The following is a 20,641-nucleotide window of genomic DNA, read 5'->3' as shown; positions in this document are numbered from 1 at the left end:
ATAATAAACAAGAATAATAGTTTGTGTTAGTGGCGTTTTTTTTTTATTTTTTAAATTAAAGCCGGCAACGGCCAATTTTGATGCGCTTGGGCGATGACATATTGAATATTTTATAATCTGTGTTCTTAATGACATTCTATAATAATAAAAAAAGTAGTTAATTCTTCGCTCTGCTACAAGACATAACGACGTGATGTCGTCAAAGCTCTATGTGTCTGCTTACTGCGGGATATAGATTGAAGCTGAAGAAAATTAGCGTTCTTAAATAATATCCTTAATAGATTTTGATATGATTTCCTTAATAGATTTTTACAGATAAATAAAATATACAATATTGTCGTGATATAAGAAAAAAGGCTTTCAAACTCGGTGTCTATGGTCATCACAAGTAAAGTTTAATAAATGCCAGATGTGCATTTCTTTTATTTTCGAAAGCACAAATATTATTATTATTATACTAGTTATTAATTATCAATACATTAAAATTTCACTTTACTAAAAGGTTACAAATTTCTGCTTAATTTTATCTGTATTAAGCTTTCCTTGAAAATTTTTATTCTGTAGTAATAAAAATAAATGAGTGAAAATTACTTCTAATATAATTATTTGAATACGTCTAACTCTTTCTACCACTTAATAAGTTATTTGACATTTATGACGTCATAATTTATTAAAACACCATATGTAATTTTAAACGATTTATTTCAACGTTTTCCTTCAATTAATAAAAGTAAAAATTTATATATATATTGATATTCCTCGTATAATAATAATATATTATATCATCACCATTTTTTATATACAGGACATTCCAATATATCTGGTTTCAAATTAGTTTTTTTAAATATTTGAACTAAATCCGTATTCTTTATCTGTGGGCGCTATTTGTGTTTATTATCTATAAGTAAATTTATTTATTATTTGTATAGGAATATGTTTTCTCTAATTATTATCTGAACATGCACAAATAATTTTATGTTTTTTACTTTTTAAAATACAGAATAGTTTTTTAAGGAATAATAATTTAGGTGCGTGCTTTTTTATTTTTCTTCTAATAAAACAACAACTTTCTAACATTAATTCATTGTCTGTGGTGTACTTTTTTGTTTATTTCCTCGCCCACAGATTATCTAAGAAAAAATGTACAATTAATTAATATATTCTTATGCTAGCTGTAACTTTATTTTATTACGTTAGTTTATAACGTTGAAACTGATTTTGAATCGGTAGAGTTTTTTTAATTAATTAATTAATTATATGACATTTTATATTTTATTGTGAAATTCTAAGAATGTGGCTATTTTCACTAAAATGGATACATTTTTTAGAATTAGTACAGTCAGCAAAATAATTTTCAGTCTATAAATGCGCAATGTCATGTACATTTTTAATTATTATTATATAATAATATAACTGTTTTTTTATTCATAATATTTAATAAATTTATAATTTTTTATTTTATAAAAGTAGTATCGAAAGGGTTGCAGGTTCAAGTCATATAATTTCTAAAGTAACGTATAGTTGTTTTGCTGACTGTATAATTTTGTCTTGCGTTATCTTTTTTATATTTATTGAAATGTTTATTTTTGTAAGAGTCCGAGCTCTCCGTATTATTTGATATTTAATGAAGTTATGAAGTAACAGATATTACAATAAAGATGCTTTGTTTTAGATTTTTGTTTTATTTTAAATATTAAATGTATGATAACACGCCTTCGGCATGAAATGCTCGCTCCAGTCTGTTTAAAAGGTATCATTGTCATAAATAATTAAATATATTGTATTTGTATAAATGTCATTAAAAAAAAGTCCCGCTGAATTTCTTGCGCCTGTTCTTTTGGTCTGAGGCGTTAACTTTAGTGAACTGGTGGTAGATTATTTGACGTTCAAAAAATGAAGCATGTAACGTCTTATTTTGAATAAAATGATTTGAATTTGAATTAATTTCTTAATTTAGCAGAAAGTAGAGTGTAGTGCCTCAACAATATTTTTATAAAGTTTTAAATTATATTGTTTCATTAAAGAAAGGCATCGTTACGCCCATTTGACCACAAGAGAAAAAGTCTCTATTATAAAAAATGAGTAACTTTTTATTAGTACATGTTTTAATACAATACTTGTTATTAACTAAATTATAAAAAATAAAATAATATTAATTACTTAATGTATATCATGATAATTAATATTTCAACATTAATTTATAAAAGTAGTTAAGAAAGAAATTAAAAAATCATAATTTTTTTTGTACATAAACATATAAGACAAGCGTTTCACAAAAAATAATTTGTTATGTATCTAAAAAATATCAATATAAATAGAATTATAAAAAAACTTTAGCACTAAAATAAAGATATTTACAACTATTACAAATATGTGAATAACAACACAATCACCAATGCGGTTTAAAGTTCTTTACAGGGAATACATCAAGTAATCCCTTCACGTTAGGAACGACCAGCGTATCTTGGATTTGAACCCCGGTACTTAACACGTCGGTGCTTGTTTTTCTGGAAACATATTTTTTTTAGTAAAGATACATAGAAAGAGTGTGTAAGAAAGGAAACAAAAGCAAATTAGACATATATTTTGTAGCTTCACGCTGTATCCCGCGCATGGCAGGATAAGCAACAATTAACTCCGTTCCCCAAGCAGCCGCCTAATTTGTCCGATTTGTGGCGGTGTTCAACGCCGCGCTTTGTCTTTTTACCAAAGCGAATGACTTGAGTGTTATGGTCGCGTTTATGTGCGCGTCAGACGCTGTGCAGCTGCGCTATGTTGGCCTTAACCTGTGATTTTGCTGTTTTCTATTGTTTTAATTTAAACCATACGAGGCATGCTTGTTAATATATATTATTCTGGAGTTAAAATGTTATCATGCTTAAGATAAATATAGTTAAATCTCACAAGCATAGAATTTTTATTATTTATTATGTTTAGTTTATTATTTCAATAATAAAAAAGTATTTTTTAAAATTTTAACATTATGGAATTTCGTCATGCGCCGCTTGAAAACCGCCTTTTTTTACTAAATGACAATTTAATTCTGAAGTCTTCTGTAGTCTGTATTAGTGGTCTGGGCATTTGGACGGTTTCCAATGGGCGCGAGTTCAAATCGAGCTACATTTAATATTTTTTTCAAATAATTTTAATAATAACATGCAGTTGAATACTTACGATCTAGTTATATTCAGATTATCGTTTTGATCATGCCACTGAACATGCAACAGGAGATGAGAGTTAGAAAAGAAGAGAATAGAGAAGTTTATACGGTCGACAAGGTGCCTGCTCTAAAGTTAGGTTTGGAAGCTTGTGCAATGTTCACTTAGTAAGAAAATTACCAAAAGTAAAATAAACCTAAAATCCTGCGCAACCATCTACAGCTAACTTCACGGCGGCCACGACTTGTCGACCGTACATTTATTAATGTCATTCGGGAATAAAGTTTTAGTATATTTTTGGTCTATTAGAAATATACCAACATTTTATATTCTTTTAATGCTTTATTCATATGAAGTTAAACTTATATATGAAATTTTAGTAGTTTTCTACTTAATTCCTGAATGTACATAGCTTAACTCTACCAGAAATAAATAATTAGTATACTAAAAAATAAAAAATATTATTAATTGATAAGTAATGTTACTTGAAAATACTTAAAAAATATCATGCAAAATTTTAAAAATATAAATCTATAATGATTGATTAGCCCAAGGCTATGGTAGGGGTTTGGTACCTTTCCGTGCCAAACGGTATTATAAATATTTCGGGTAGGTCGGTTAGGGTATCTTACTAGACAAATATTTCCAAAGTAAGGAGTCTTATTACGTTTGGCACATAAAGGTAAATAATATATTTTAAAAGGAAAGTCCATTATAATACTTACCCTATAACATTAGAAATGTTCTTTACAATGCCATCCTTGTTCTTATATTTGATACCTTCCATGCCCAGTCCGTAGGGGTATTCGCCTTCCGTTTGTAAGAAGTACAGACCGCTGGCGCCGGACGAACCATATCCCATGTAGCTGTGTAAATAATATTTATATTAATTATCTAGCTTAAGCTTAAAGCTTATATTATTTAATGATATAGGTTATATCCTAAAATGAACTATATATGATATATCTAGAATCTCTATTATTCTGTCGGAGAAATGTGATAAACAAGAAACTATAAAATGTATTTATGTAAATTATGTTATTATTGTAAAGCGTGAGCTACGAAAACTGTTCTTAAATAGGTATCAGTTTGATGAAAAAAACCATAAAAAAATCGGTTAAATGCGACTCGGCCTAGCCCACAGTTCCGTACCAATTACATAATCGAGGGTCCACGGAAAATACCCATAAAAACTACACATGACCGCTCGTTTCTTTTGACTGCATTGCTTAAGTCAGAGCTATATGCGGAGAGCTGGTATGTGGAATCCTATAAAACAACTATTTTTTTTTATGTGACATCCCACCTGACATTCCCATCGCAATTTCCCTTCTGGAAGGCCTCCCAGCTGGCACAGCGCACGGCGGGGAAGTCCTGCGGCGCGATCACAGAGCGCGCGTAGAGCTGCCACGAGCGCGAGTGTGAGCACGTCTGGAACAGGCAGTTGGGCTGCAGCGCGCCGCTGTTCGGATAGTAGTCAACGTGGCCTGCGGTGGACAAACGGAAACTTATTATATGGAAATTTTAACGTAGCTGGACTCAAATCTATGTAGTACCTGCTATACTTCGCATAAGTAGGGTATTTCAGTAATTTCCTCCAAAATTATTACTTTTAATCACCTCCAACATAAAAGTGACTCTAATTTCTATCAACTATTAACTTACCCACAGAATTCTTAATCCCGTATACACCAGCATCACTATGTATAATATCTACATAATCAGCATCTGAGGCCTGTAGTCTACTGTCCTCCTCGACATGGCTGAAGCAAGGTCCCGCGGGGTCCAAACCGGATATCCTGCCTATCTTATGCCCGGTTAGGTTAAAAAACGTCTTGCCAGCGAAACCGGATATATGGGCGCCCAGGCTGTGGCCGATGATGTGGATGTGGGAAGGATCTTGCCCCTCTGGAAGGATAAAATGTTAATAGGTTATTAAATTTATGCAATTGTATGTACATTCTGAAAACGATCGTAATAAGGTAAAGTTTAGGTACAAGTAAAAATTTAATACTAAAGTGCCCTTCAAAGTAGCTTCATGCTTGAAAGCAATTCTGTCATTTATTATCAGAAATGCAACATTTCCAGAAAGAGAGTAGCAAAACGTTTCTTTTACTTAGTATGAAAAGATGGCAGATGATAAGGTCCAGAGGACAACTCTTCAATTATAAATATAGATGGTATGGTATGGTATACAGCAATGAGCAAAGGTATATGAAAAGTGTTAAGCCATCACAATGGGAATACTTGAACTTGAACAAATATCAATATAGGGAGAACGTAACCTACCAAAAACTGTTCATAAATAAACGTGTGAATTCGGTAAAATGTCCATTACTGTCATATCAATATTCAAATGAACATTAGAAAGATTTAAAAAAGTTATAAATTAGAATCCTCATAATACTTTAATAATACAATTTGTTTAGAAATATTTACAGACATTTTTTTATAGAAACGTAGTAAAACATGTTTTATACGTAATTACCGTGTTATTACGATTTATTATCACGTCTAATTGTATAATTACCTATAGGTACTTAGGTATTATACTTGATTATTGACAAAGATATTCTTTTATGTCTTCTAAAAGTTAGATAATAGCCCTTGAGAATGTATTTAATTATAAAATTATAGATATATTAATGGTGCAGGTCGTATATAGCAAGGGGAATGTAGTGTTAATACTACTTGTTCCCCAAATCTATGAGTATGTGGGCAAAAATATTATCAAATGCCAATAACATAATTTAAATATAAAATTTGAATAGATAATAATTAACGTTTTAGCAAAAATTAATTTATATTGTTCATATTTAACTTTTAGTTTGTATTTAACTTTCGAAAGAAAAAAAATGGGATTTTAAGTTCACGGGAACCAAGTAGCAGGCGAGGACTAGTTACTTACATAACGCAAAAAGGCCGAGGTCAGCTAGTTTATAATACTGTTTACATACTGAAGTGTTATTTAGAATATACTTCAAATTGATCACTTAAAGAATAGTAAAGAGATATTAAAATATTTCTATAAATGGCGTGACATGGAAATTATTATTAGCTCGTTTAAAGTAAATACATTTTGATATATATACATTTTTATATTCTATACTTTAAAATTTGAAATTTTTAGATATGTTTTAAATTAATAGTTTTTTTAGCTTCATGATGTATCTTTCACATTGCAGGATAGGGCTATGGTGTTAAGATACATGAAAATTAATATCACTCATTCCCTCGATCTCTCTCTCTCTCTTCCAAGTGATCCTATAAGGGTTCCGTTTTTTTCCTTTTCAGGTACAGAATCCTAAAAATGCTAAAAGTAATAACTTACTATATACTAAAGCAGCCAGCGTCTCCCCCAACTTCTGACCAATGAAGCGCACATACGTCGTGGAGCGTAAATACAACCACTTGATAAGCGAACTGCCATCTAACGCGATCGTACTTATTTCATCTGAAAAATATAAGAAAATATTTAAATAAAAAACAAACAAAAACTCTACTGCATAAAAGTTAAAAAGAAAAAGAAAGAAGATTAACAGTTTGCAAGGATTAACAGTCAGGAGTCGCCCATTAAATTATCAGGCAATGACAGGACTGACCTCTAAGTTATAAAATTATTTCATTTTTTGTTTTATTTCTTATATTTTCACGCCATATCCCATGTATATACGCAAGATAGGCAGGAAGAACGTAGTGTTAAGACATTCCATTCAACGTGCTCTGCCAATTTACAGCGTGAAGCTTGATTACTTCGATTACGTAGTTATAGTCAAGTTGGCAACTCAAAAGAATGACTGGACTCTACCGAAAACGAAAGGTACGTATATGACAACAAAAGATACGGACCATGAGTCCGTAGTGTAAAAAAACTATGTAAAAAATATAATAATAAAAAACGCGAGGCTTAAAAGAAACAGATATTTAAAATAAAATAAACACGTTAATTCAACGTTCAACCGCAAATCATTGGTATTGCGTGCTCGTGCTCGCCTTCTGACGCAAGAAGTGACTAAGAGCAAGTTACCTACTACTTCCTATATGACAAATAGAATTAATAGTTTTTTCTGTTTTTTTTATCGTATCGTTCTCGTAAATTTATAGTTATCACACGGTTATCTGGCCTTAAGCTTAACTATGAATAGATTTTTTTTGTGTACTAGGTACTTGGAACCTAGTGGTAAGATATTTTCATTTTCTCCGACTTCTGCAGGCATTGTCATGTGTTAAAAAGTATAAAACATCAACAACTACCGCTCGAGAGGTTCCCGAGGTTGCGGGAGTGTAGATTGTACGTATAACTTACCTTTATCCAAGAAGGAATCACTGATATTAGTGAAGCTGCCTTTAGTAGGGTCGTCGGTGAACCCGTGGACGAATAAGATGATCCTTTCTTCTCCTACATACGACCTCGCGTCCCGCAGGACCTCCGCTGCCGCCTTTATATTTATGATTGTTCTTGTATTTCTGTGGAAACAATCTTAGAACTGGCAACTATGTTTCAAAATGATTGAAATTTATTGTCATGCATACTTTCATGATTTTCACAATATTTTTTTTATCAAAAATCAAAATGTTCTGGCTGTAAACTCTGTAGCCTAGCGGGGTAGGCCGAGGAAAACTAGTGTAAAAACCCTCCGTTTCCCACTTACCGCTCATTTTTGAGACGGAACTCTACACCGTGATTTGTCTTGTTATCATAGCGAGGAAATGAAAATTATTAATTCTCCCAGTCAGCACTAAACCCAAAACATATATTATGTTACCTTCGTTTGTACACTAAAGACAGGCTGTTGAGGTTCGGCTCTCTCTCACCATGTAATTGTTCGTAGGATACACCGAATAGCTTTTTGACGTGTGTACCTAAAATATAACTTTTCTTTATTTTTCACATACTTCACATACTTAGATATCCTAATAACATTATAAATATATTAAAGTTTCTAAGCATGGATATATGTTCCACTATGATGCCAAAAATAATGAACGAATTTCGTAAAAAATCGGTAAAAAACGTTAATATAGCTTATACTGATATATGACATATAGAGTACAATTTATGTAAAGGTTTCGTATAATTTGATAAGAACATAATATAACAGAAGCTTGTATTTTTTTCTATGGGTAATGCTACATCATAGACTTTGATTGTGCCTTTCTTGGTCCATTTTTCTTTATCTTATTGTGATTGACTTCACTCTCCACTCTTTGTTTGCATATAGAGTGGCAAAAAAAAAGAGCAAGAAAATGAAAGTACTTAAATTAAATATAATCACCCAACTTAAAAAATATTGAACTCACTACAACCGCCTGTACAGATCATACTGGTTTTACCTACACTGCCATAATGAGTTCAACTTTGTTTTCTGATTTATAAGGTAACTAGCGGACGCGCGCAGCTTCGCTCGCTTATTTAGGGGTGAATTCTTATAAACCACGAAACATGTGTTCAATGAAATATTTTTAAGAGTAAATTTCAAATTTTATAAAAATCGATGGGGATTTAAACATTTTTCCATATAAACTTCCAACTCCTTATTTACACCCTTAGGGGGTGAATTCTAGAAAACCATGAAACACATGTTCAATTAAACATTTTTAAAAGTCTAAATTTCAAATTTTATAATAATCGGTGGCGTTTTAAAGATTTTTCCATACAAACTTTCAACCCCTGATTTGCACCCTTAGGAGGTGTATTCTAAAAAACCACGAAACACGTGTTCAATGAAATCTATTTAAGAGTCTGAATTCAAAATTTTATTAAAATCGGTGGCGATTTAAACAAAATTCCATACAAACTTTCAACCCCTATTTCACCCCTTTAGGGTTAAAATTTTTCAAAATCCCTTAGTGGATGTCCAGATTATGAAAGTAAACATCTGTCCACATTTCACGTTTCTACGCACAGCGGTTACGGCTGTACGTGCGTCTTACCTCAGTCAGTGAGGACAAGTCCTTTCTTATATATAGACTAGCGGACGCGCGCAGCTTCTCTTGCGTATTTAGGGGTGAATTCCAAAAAACCACGAAACACGTGTTCAATGAAATATTTTTAAGAGTCTAAATTTCAAATTTTATAAAAATCGGTGGCGATTTAATGATTTTTCCATACAAACTTTCAACCCCTTATTTGCACCCTTAAGGGGAGAATTCTAGAAAACCATGAAACACATGTTCAAATTAATATTTTTAAGAGTCTAAATTTAAATGTTTATAATATTCGGTGGCGTTTTAAAGATTTTTCTATATAAACTTTCAACCCCTTATTTGCATCCTTAGGGGAAGAATTCAAGAAAACATGAAACATATATTCAATTAAATACTTTTAAGAGTCTGAATTCAAAATTTTATTAAAATCGGTGGCGATTTAAACAAAATTCCATACAAACTTTCAACCCCTATTTCGCCCCTTTAGGGTTAAAATTTTTCAAAATCCCTTCTTAGTGGATGTCCAGATTATGAAAGTAAACATCTGTCCACATTCCACGTTTCTACGCACAGCGGTTACGGCTGTGCGTGCGTCTTACCTCAGTCAGTGAGGACAAGTCCTTTTATATATATAGATAACTAAAAGGTCGTGGCCTCATGGACATTCCCGCTGTTATCGACGAATCAGAAGTCCTCAAGGTCAGAAGATAACAGTCGTTCCTTATTATTAAAACAAGCCAAAGATTTTTTTTTGTTTACCAAAATAAAATAAATAAATAAATTGGTTCAGCGCGGTAAGCAGAGGGTAAGAATTCATTTCCCCGAGTGGGAATCAACCCAAAACTACAGGTAATGTTGCATGTAGGAGTATTTCTTAGGCCTGTTTTAACTAAGCGTGAATTGGAATTATATGTAATTCATCACACAATATATGTAAAAAATGGTGAAAAACTGACAGACTTAATATTAAATATTCACGTTGCCTACTGTTAATTAAGATTAATAAATGAATGTTAACTAACATTCGAAATAAATTTTCACGGATTTTATCCCGCATAATTTTGTTATACGCATTTTTAGAAGTTGATGTTTTTTACATTTTACGTATTGTTTCAGACAAAATATACAAAAAAAATCTTTATTTTACATTAATTGTTTTAGCTTCACGATGTATTCCACATATAGCAGGGTAGGTAGGGAACTTTGGAACTTTGTGTTAAAACACTCCATTTCCTAGCGATTATTGGAGGCATTGCGGAACGGAGCTCAACGCCGCGCTATGGCACTACACCAGAGCGTAAGAATTTAATTATTTCTGTCTACCCTGCCAAATGCGGGGCACAGGATTAAGCTAAAATAAAAACAAAACTTACATTGTGAAGATCCCACAAATACCAAAGTTTCGTCTATAGGTTGTTTGACAGTCTGTATTTCCTTCTGTATACCCTGCCCTATGAATTGTACTATATTAGCTTTTTTCTTAACCTCTTCGTCAGCTGTCACGTACATAACTACATAAGATGCTACCAGAAAGAAGAGACCCCTCATCTCGACAGGATTCTGCAAGAAATGGGTAAATTTATTAGTGTCTATATTTCTTTCACAAATCGCGATATTGAGTTCCGCTACTCAACACGCAATATTAAGAATTTAGGCGAAAAGAGGAGAACGCAGTAATTTGGTACTAGGTTTCTTTTGCCTGTCACACTATATGCGGGATACAGCGTGAGGGTAAAAAATATATCTGTTTTACCAATCGGCAATGTCTCGAATTGTGGGCAGAAAGCGGAGAACAGAATGAATTGGCACGCTTATTTCACGCACATTTCTACTACCTTCTTCTTTTTTGTATTTTTGTATGGATATAGCACAAAAATTACTGAATTGATCGCTGGTAAGGCTCAAAGTTACATTTTATTAATATTATATACAAAAGGAAAAGATTTTTTTACTTCTTAAATTTTCCGAAATAATAAAAGTAGTGATAAAAATTTAACAAATACAATTAATGTGCCCGAGTCCAAAAACTGGATTGACTTCTTGATTATTCTTTCTCTCTTGCCCCACTTACTTCCGACGCCTCCTTTTATATATAACAATAGAAAGTAATCGTAAATGACTAAAAACTTGTTCAAATATCATTAATTTTCATCGAGACAGATCATATATTTTAAATATTGACATAAGTAATATTGACGTACCATTTAATGACGTAATAGAACTAAAATAGAATCATGACTAAAAATTTTTGTCTGCTTGTCTGTTAGTTCGTTCACGCGAAACACAGAATCGGCTTGAAAGATATTATTGTTGTTTTCACTATTGTATTTTGGCAAGCATGTCTTAACATTTTGTGTCTGTTTTATTTCAATCGGTTTATAAAAGTTAAAACCCCTAAACCCTGAAGGCGATGGTGGCCCGCAATAGGCGGGCCGTCCACCGAGGCCATCGATCCTGCGGCGCCTTCTATTGGTGGAGAGGGTTTCCCCTGACTTTTAGAGGCTAGGATCAGTTTCATCGGTGAGACCCACAGTACCTACCGATCGCCGTTGGGCACTTGCCATCCGTGCGGGCGGTCTGGGTAAATGCATTTCCCAGCGATACAACAAAAATAGAGTAACGAGTATACAGTATACTGGGTATTAACAGTTGGAACCTATTCTATAACCACCTAAATCTTCATAAGAAAAACATATTAGGGTCATAATCAGAAAAGTGGACATTTTCGAATTCGTAACGTAACTGATAAGTAACAACACTGATAATGTTTGTTACGAAACTGATGTCATAAGGCATTATACACAACAAAATAAGGATATTATATGAATAAAATATTGTTTTTTTTATTTAATGAGACACAGATTAAAATTTTAAAGATTCAATCGTTGAATTAACAGATTATAAATGTAAGAAGAAAACATAACAAACTGACAATATGAACAATATAATAATGCTAGTTAGTAACGTAATAAACTTATATTTCTAGTAAGAGATGACAAAGTTAATGATAAAATTAAATCCACTTTAAAATATATCAAAATTTGAGTCGTTATCACTGGAATTAAGTTTAATTCTTTGTAAGTGTTTATTCCGCATATCTTCATATTTAATAGGATTGGTATTTTTAAGACGTTCTCTATATCTTTTATGTATTTCAGCACTTGACAAAGGAGCCATGACGCTTACTGAAAATACAAAAATATTTATCAAAAAATAATAATCACAAAATCACAACAAATTTCAGGCAGAATAAAAAATATTTTTAACTAAATCGGTGATGAGATTAGCGTGCACAAACACAGACAAACAAGCAAACAAGCAAAAAACTTAAAAATCATTATTTTTGGTTACTTTATTTTATGAAAAGTCACTAATAGTTTTTTTCATATGCCAGCAATTTTTTTTTCTTACATACATATCTTCCATATACAAGCACCGGTTCGATACAATTTTATTATAAACATATATAAGAAAACATTGGTACCGTAATTGTGAACTAGGCTTCATATTTTCTCAATTTCGTTACGTAACGAAATATAACGAAATTGAGAATGAAATCTGAGAAATTCTAACCCTTTTAAATATTTGCTCATAAGCCACGTGTTGCATCTGCAAGCACTGAAGTTCTTTTTTGAGATTTTGTAAAAAGAAGCAAATAACATAAACAAGAAAACGAAATTATAGAATACTTACCAAAATAAAAGCCGTTTATAACCCTGAGATGTAATTTTACATATTCCCTCTAAAACATTTGAACCCCTCTACTGCTGCGAGAACACTACTTGTTGTAGCTACGACAGCATTGACTTTTAGAAGTATGGTGCCACAACAAAAAACAATATTAAACACCATCCAAAATAATTGCGTTCATAATTTAATTGTACGTTACTAGCCCTGAGTAACAAAAAGACAATATTTTGGGACAAATTTACTTAACTAATATATATTGTTTATTAAATAATGTATCAATAAAAGTAGTTCTATTTAATATTATGCATAAAGTAAAGTAATATAAACATATCTGAAATCAAATAAAACCATAAACATTCGTAACAAATCAATTCTTAAAAAGTAAAGTGGTGAATGGGACACGAAAAATTGTATGGAAGCATTTTGAAAGGTTTTTTGCAACTAACAACAAATACTAATATTAGCCATAATACATTTAAAATATTACAAAAATCTTTAAGTTAATAAATAAATTTATCGTAAATGGCAAAATATTTAAATTATCTATAAAATTGTATTTTTAAAACGCATTCAAAGTAGCGGGACAAGAAAAGACACAAAAAGGACACTTTTTCTGATTATGACCCATTAAATTTATTATCCTGTTTTTGACTACCAGGTTGAGAAAATAAAAATATGTAATTCATTCCGACCAGGAATCGAACCCAAAATCGTACCTTATAAAAAATAGATAGGCAAAACCAATAAAGCACACTTTATAAATTACAAAATAAACTAAAGACAAAAGGCATATTTAATATATTCTTACAATAAAATAAAACACTTGTACAGACAGTTATTATAAGTCCTTTGAAATTATTAAGTAAATATTATATATATAAATTTATAAATATAGCGTGAAATATATCAAAATAGTTATTTAAGTGAGCTGATGCGAAATAGATCTTGAAAGGTAAGTAAATATGGAATCTTAGTAAATATTCTTATAGAGATTAAGTAATAATCTAAATAAATTAAAATTATTTTTATAGTTAGGTATCTACTATAAATTTCTATAGTGATCAATGTAAAATACACCAGGCAATGATTTTATATAAATTAAGTACCTATATACTTACAATTTATAGGAATTTAAATTAAGCATAATCGAAAATTAAATCTAAATCTCAAATTAATTATCATATCGTTCATTTAATGCTATGATAATGCATTTTTTTGGAAAAAAAGAAACTTGTTAAATATGTCAACATATGGTGAAAGACTTCATGGACTTTGCTTCCGTATATATATTTCAAAAAGTGCAAATTGCATGGGTAATTGTTGCCGAAAATAAGCTTCCCTCTATATCCTGCAGTAGAGGGGTAGATGGAAGGAGCCTTGTGTAACACACCACATTTATTTGTCATAATAAGAAATAATGACATAATTGTATAATTTGTATTCAACAGGGTTCAGTAAATGATTGTTCACTCTGATTCTAAGGAAACAATGAATTATGTCATACAATATGTTTCATTAAAATTACTACGAGCTATTTAAGGAGCTAATTCATCTTAGGCACAAAGAACCAAGTGTCCACACATTCTTCACAATCTTCGTCTCGGCCGGTTGCCGGAAACGTGTACCATAATTATTTCAAATCTTAGCCACATTTAAGTAAAGGCTTAGAGGAATTATGTACTTATATCATTTTATGGGGGCATAAAAATTTCGCCATTTTTTTGTACGCGGCTGCCGCCATTTTTGGATCAGCTATCCAAAATTCAATATGCTTCTTCATTAAATATTGAAAATTATATGCGGAAACAACCCTGCATAGTGCAACCATCACATGCACACTCAATTGCACCACAACGGTATAAAATAAACAATAAACAACACTCCCTCTTATCAATAAAACATAAAAACAAAAACACAAAATTCTTAAAAAGCCAAACAAAATGGTGCAAGAAAATAAAATGTGAGAAATGGAGATTCTTAACACGAGGTTCCTACAGCCTACCCTGCTACATACAGGGTGCAGCGTGAAGCCAAAAAAAATAATGTAGTCCGTTACCAACACGAAATACACACAAACACGAACTCACACCGGAACTTACATTATGAGAGACATCACTGTAAATATTCTGTAAGTTCTCTCCGGTCACTTCTTCCATCTTCACTAGAAACGTTTAAGGTAATTTCATGAAAAAATTTAATAAAGCTTCATATCGGTATTTGATTATAGAAAAATCACACTTCAAAAACAAAGGAATCCATAGATATGGTCGCTTATGTTCCCTTAACGCCGTATTGCATAAAGTTCGCAGCATAATTTATAGTAAAAATAATTTATAAAAAAAATGTACTAGTTTCTGAAAAAAAGTTCGGGTTTCTTAAAATGTACTAATGCTAATAATTGTCTGTGGTGTAATACCAGCAATTTTTCTTATCGTACGTATCGACATACTCGTATAACAGCTAACACAGCAATTAGTTTATTGCGGTGTTAGTTTTCGAAAATAAAAAGCGTAATTAGGATTTTCATATAGCTTATTTCATCAATTTAATTATAACATCTCAATAAATTAAATTGATAAATTAATACTGATAAAGATATAATCTTGTTACTAGTGGAAATATCAAAAATAAATAATATTAAGTCTTACTAGTTTTTGCTATAAGCTTCGCACACACACATATATTATATACTAGCGGACGCGCGCAGCTTCGCTTACTTATTTAGAGGTGAATTCTAATAAACCACGAAACGTGTTCATTGAAATATTTTTAAGAGACTAAATTTCAAATTTTATAAAAATCAGTGGCGATTTAACAATTTTTTAATACACACTTTCAATCCCTTATTTGATGTGGTGGTGGTGGTGCTTTGTCTTGCTGCAGAACGAGGAAATGAAAATAGTTCATTCGCCCGAGTGGTGATCGAACCTACAACTGTAGGTAACTGAGCCGCTGTGCCACAAAGGCCTCAGTTTTTTTCATTCAAAACAAACAGAGACGATTGAGTGCTTGTACTAGACATGATTATAAAATCGACTAACTATTATCAATAAAAAATATAGACATCCTTTTCTAAGACAGCAAAAAAGTTAATTTCGAAGCTAGATAGGTCAAAGGCCCGAGATCTTTTGGAAGTTGATTGAGTTGATCAGTGGTATTTAATTTAAGACTTTAAATAAAAAGTCAAGTTTTTATAATTATTTTTTAATTTTATAATGTCTAATAATAAAATAACACCAGCTGAGCTCAAGAGGCAATTTTTTTTGTCTCCCGATACTTCAGAGTAAAGTAATTAATTATTTCCTCGAATTGTCATAGTTGGTGTAGTCAAAACACTCCGTTCCCCATTTTCCACTGAATTTCCGAGACGATGCTAGTTAATTGGCGGATTTCAACGTTATTGTCTTGTTTATAGTAAATAAAACAACTAATTCTACCGAATGGGATCGACACCACTACCATCGCGTCGGCAACCACAGGCAGTCCAACTGCGTCATGACAGCCTCAAATTTAAGTTATTATTTTCTCATAAATTTTCTTCGACATGATTGCGGCTTAATTTTGAGGTCACTCCACCATAAGGTCAGGTCAGGAATGAGCGAGGTGAACCACTCGCATTAACACAGGAAGTTGATAACGCTTTACGTATTTAAAACATGGCGCCGAACAGATAGCTAAGGCATTTATAAATAAACTGGGCGATTAAAAGATGTTCGCGAACTTTCTTTGTAATTTTCTTTTGTTTTAAGATATTGTTAGGGAGGTAGATAGAAATTTGTGATAAAAAAGTCTATATAGGATTTTCCTATTTAGAAATATTCTATATATATTTATTTTTTGTTTTCTTTAGGTTCACGCTGTATCCCGCGTAGCTGAGTAGACAAATATAATTTAGTGTTAAGGGAAATGAAAATAATTAATTCTCTAAAGTGGAAATCAAACTATGATCTTGTTTACAGTTATGCTGTTCTACTGTGCCAAGATAGAAAGCTAGTAGCAAGAAGCTTACTCAACCTTGTCTTTTCAAGATCTGTACTAGTTGAGGTCTGGAACCCACTGCCTTTGGCTTAGCATAATCACTATCCCCAATTCGTTGGATATCTCCGTGATAACTTACAGTTCCACTAGCACTCTATAAAGGTAGACATTTTTTGCCTAAATTTTGGATTTAATTTAAGTGCTATATGCTAAGAATGGCCTTCTAATAATTTTAGAAGATCAAGTTCACATAAATAAATATTAGTTAAATACTCAATGTCTAATAATCTTGAATAAGGTACTCTAGGAGAAAATAGTATAAGTCATAAAATAATATTCTACAGAATAAAAGTATGCATGTCACTTAGGTACTCTTTTATTCTTTTTTTGTTACATAGCAGGGAGAACATACCCTATTCCCCATGCACCGACTACCCCCCCCCCCCCCCACAATATATATTTATTGATTTTAACGACTCGGGAAAATTTAAAAAATGTAACTTACTTCCTCTTTTCTTAATGCTAAAAAGTTTTTATCTCACGAAAGGTTATCTTAGTTCTGTGTCAACGAAATATATATTAAATTATATAATTTAATGTTAGTTTACATAATATATATCTAACATCGCGAATAGGCGCTAGGTCATATCTAATTAACATATTTTTATTATGTTATTCACGCACTTTGAATTGAATGACATCATAATTATAATCATATCGAAATTTTTCATAGAAAACGATTTTCGAGATTTTTTATTTTTTTTATACAGTAATTTATTATTATTATTATTATTATTAATTTTATTATTATTATTATTATTATTAATTTTGAGGAAACTTTAGTGTCATGTCACTCATACTTTTAAGTCCAACCGATTTGGAAATATTGAAAGTTGCAAAATAATTTAAGGTCCACCTCTTATATCCGCCTTGAATACTTTAGTCTAAAATTTTTGTTCTTAAAATAGCAGCCTATTTGTATTTACAAGTAGGCTATTTTAACAACATTATGATTTAATTATTTATTATTATATATTTATAAGCTTATAATAACGTTACTGTACGTTATTACATATTTAAAATTTTACTAAATTATATTTTTTATAAGAAAATAATTTATTGTAATTGATAGTTTATTGACATTTACAAAGTAATTGAAATTCAAATATATATCAATTTGTAATGTAAAATTTAAATATTTTAGAAATAGAATTATTGGGAATTATATTTATTTAAGCAGATAAAATACCTTATATTATCTTTTTCGTGAGGAGATATATAAATGAAAAGAATGGCTAAACTGAAAAAAACCCATAGGTAAGAGTGTTAAGAGGGTAAGAGGTAGGGGGACCTCGATTGGCCTTCGAGAACGACGGTCTCATGAAAAGCCTGAGAACCTGAGGGCATGTATGAAGAGGTCGATGACAGTAAACGAGGTTCTAGCTACAAAAAAAGATTTTCCTTGTTTCGGGTGTTTTGGAAACATTATGACGCTAACTTGACAATCATATGACAAAATTTGCACAAAAATATTTTGAAGACATTTGGTAAATTGGAAAAAAAAACTTATCAAAAAAGAACAACATATACAATTGTATATATAGAAGTGGTTGCCGTCATGGCGCAATGGTACATCGTCTGACTGTAAATGCGACTGTTGTGGATTCCATTCTCATTTAGTAAAAAAATTTTATTTACTCGCTCTGGTAGACCAAACGCAGCGTTAAGTTCTGCCACTCAACATGTCTTAGAAAATTAGGTTTTGCTTGGGGAACCCATCTTAACCCTAGGATCCTTCTATTTATTCTGCAATGTGGGAAAAAGCGTAACGCCATAGTAATGGTACATTTTTTCCCGACTGCTAAGGAAGGGTTATTTAACATATTCCACACACTATCAATAAAATTATCTAAGAAGTCGCAAGTATAGTAATTTCATATTTATAAATGTTGAATTTAACCTAATTTGAATTTAACTTTTATTCAAATTAATTAACATTTCTTTAAATAAAAAAACAAAATAAAATAAAAAATAACATTCAAAATATTTTCATTTTTCTACTCTGGTAGTAAAAGCGCGGCGTTGAGATCCGCCAGAAAGGAATGACTATACTTATCTGTGGAAATCAGCGTGAATCTATAACGAATAACTATAAAAATAAAGAAGTACTATTAATTATAAAATAAAGGAGTTACTTATTAGTCTTAAATATAAATAATAAATAAATAATTATAAAAAACTTACGATTTTTTATTTATATTTTTTATTTATATGTATGTCACACACAATGTCTACACTAATCTACAATAAACACTGAACTAAATACATTTTCTCGAGTCTTTATATAAATACGTAAAGAACGATCGAGTGTTTTTTACTACGGCATATGATTAATATCTTTGGAAGATATAAGAAAATAATTTTAGTCTCCAAGTGTCCTTTTTTCTACATAAGTATTTAAATTTAATAATAGTTTGAGGCCACCTTGGCCCAGCGACACAAGCGTGCGACTGCTAACGCGACAGGTTGTGGATTCGTTTCCCACGCAAGGAAATCAATATTTTTTAAAAAATCATTTACTCGCTTTGGTAATGAGGCAAACCGCGACGCAGCGTTTATTTCAGCCGCTCCACACGCAATGCCTCCAGAATTCGGTTAAAAAGTAGAGAAAGTAGGTATCTCACTGAGAACGGTAAATGTTCACACTGGGTTCCCAGGCTACCTCTGCCTACCTTGCTATGTGCAGGGTGAAGCCAACGTATAGGTAAAAAATACAATTCAATAGTATAATATTTAGTAGCCGTCGTGACGCAGCGGCGTAGCGTTTGACTGTAATAGCGGCGTTTGTGGGTTCGATTATATTCACATGAACATATTTTTTATTTTGTTTTTGTGTATCCACTTATATCAAGCTAGGCAGAGGGAACCTATTGTAGAGATACATTGTTCTCCGCAGCATCTAATCTCCAAGACATTGCTTATTGAGTGGCGGAACCCAGCGCCACGCTTTGTCAATCAGATGTTAAGAACGAGTCATTTTTGTTTTTTTTATGATACATGTACTATCTAGTCAAGATGACGAAAAGCTCCTGGAAGCGGGCTACGTCGCATAAAAATGATTTGTAAAATCAAATGATCTCTTTATGAAAGTCCTTCCTTCATCTGGCATTAATCCCGGCTATTACCAGGGTCTGCCTTCCTACTCAACCTACTCCACTTTGCACGGTCTTTTGCGTCCTCAGTGGTTAGACCAATATATAATAAGTTAGATCTCTTTGTTAAAGCAGGTTACGTTAATTACGATATTAGTAGCTTAAAACTTTATACAATAATGTACACCGGCAGGATGCATGAAGAAGCATGACTCATTGTCACGTTCCGCCTAAACAAGAGCACAGAACAAGCGATAGGAAGGAAAGAGTCGTGCCGCACGACCGGCCTACGCGTTGAACTTCTGACGCATCTATCCTACAATATCATATTTGTTATTTAATAACACATTGTTGTTTTGTTAAATATTTGAATTAATTACATATACAATTCAACCCTCCCTTATATAATACTAAATTCAAATTCAAATTCAAAATATTCTTTATTCAAATAGGCAATTATTATAAGCACTTTTGAATCGTCGAATGAACATATGAACAAAAAGCTACCACCGGTTCGGAAGGCAGTTCTGCTGAGAAGAGCCGGCAAGAAACTCAACAGTTGTTCAAAATCAATGGTACAATCTATTACATTAGTTGGCAGCTATCCTGCATTACATTCAATAGACATTAATTCCATACATGCTTATCCTCTTAATATTCTTGAACAGTGTAATAAGCTTTACTTGTTAGAATTTTTTTTACAGATATTTTAAATTTTGGTAGTGGCAAACTAAG

The 20,641-nt window shown here is 31.7% G+C and overlaps 1 protein-coding gene across 3 annotated transcripts; it reads right to left on the bottom strand.

The window, feature by feature from the left end:
* Positions 1–257: 257 nt before the first annotated feature.
* LOC146533645 (pancreatic triacylglycerol lipase-like) lies at positions 258–19,093 on the bottom strand. 3 transcript variants are annotated; one of them, XM_085195015.1, is made up of 10 exons: positions 18,999–19,093; positions 10,460–10,646; positions 7,925–8,021; positions 7,465–7,625; positions 6,490–6,612; positions 4,824–5,066; positions 4,465–4,645; positions 3,884–4,024; positions 3,175–3,212; positions 258–2,507 (listed from the first exon to the last, which is right to left on the bottom strand). In XM_085195015.1, exons 2-9 carry the CDS (start codon positions 10,632–10,634, stop codon positions 3,188–3,190), a joined length of 1,146 nt encoding a protein of 381 aa, XP_085051141.1. In that variant the 5' UTR covers positions 10,635–10,646; positions 18,999–19,093; the 3' UTR covers positions 258–2,507; positions 3,175–3,187. The 3 variants fall into 3 exon arrangements, with proteins under 3 accessions (XP_085051141.1, XP_085051140.1, XP_085051142.1); XM_085195014.1 differs by lacking the exon at positions 3,175–3,212; XM_085195016.1 differs by lacking the exons at positions 258–2,507; positions 3,175–3,212 and having other exon boundaries at positions 3,880–4,024.
* Positions 19,094–20,641: the final 1,548 nt, after the last annotated feature.

This window comes from Heliconius melpomene, chromosome 12 (assembly GCF_056956725.1).
Source record: "Heliconius melpomene rosina isolate 202511_hmr_F chromosome 12, ASM5695672v1, whole genome shotgun sequence".
Lineage (NCBI taxonomy): Eukaryota > Metazoa > Arthropoda > Insecta > Lepidoptera > Nymphalidae > Heliconius > Heliconius melpomene.
This window is presented reverse-complemented; position numbering and strand designations above follow the sequence as displayed.

Bases quoted from the DNA above. Each gene is read 5' to 3' on its own strand.
- LOC146533645 (XM_085195014.1), bottom strand. From the start codon at position 10,634: ATGAGGGGTCTCTTCTTTCTGGTAGCATCTTATGTAGTTATGTACGTG. The intron at 5,067-6,489 runs GTAAGTTATTAC...TTATCCTTCCAG, and splicing joins GCTGGCTGCTTTAGTATATA to AGGGGCAAGATCCTTCCCAC. The intron at 2,508-3,883 runs GTAAGTATTATA...ATATGTTTCCAG, and splicing joins AACATTTCTAATGTTATAGG to AAAAACAAGCACCGACGTGT.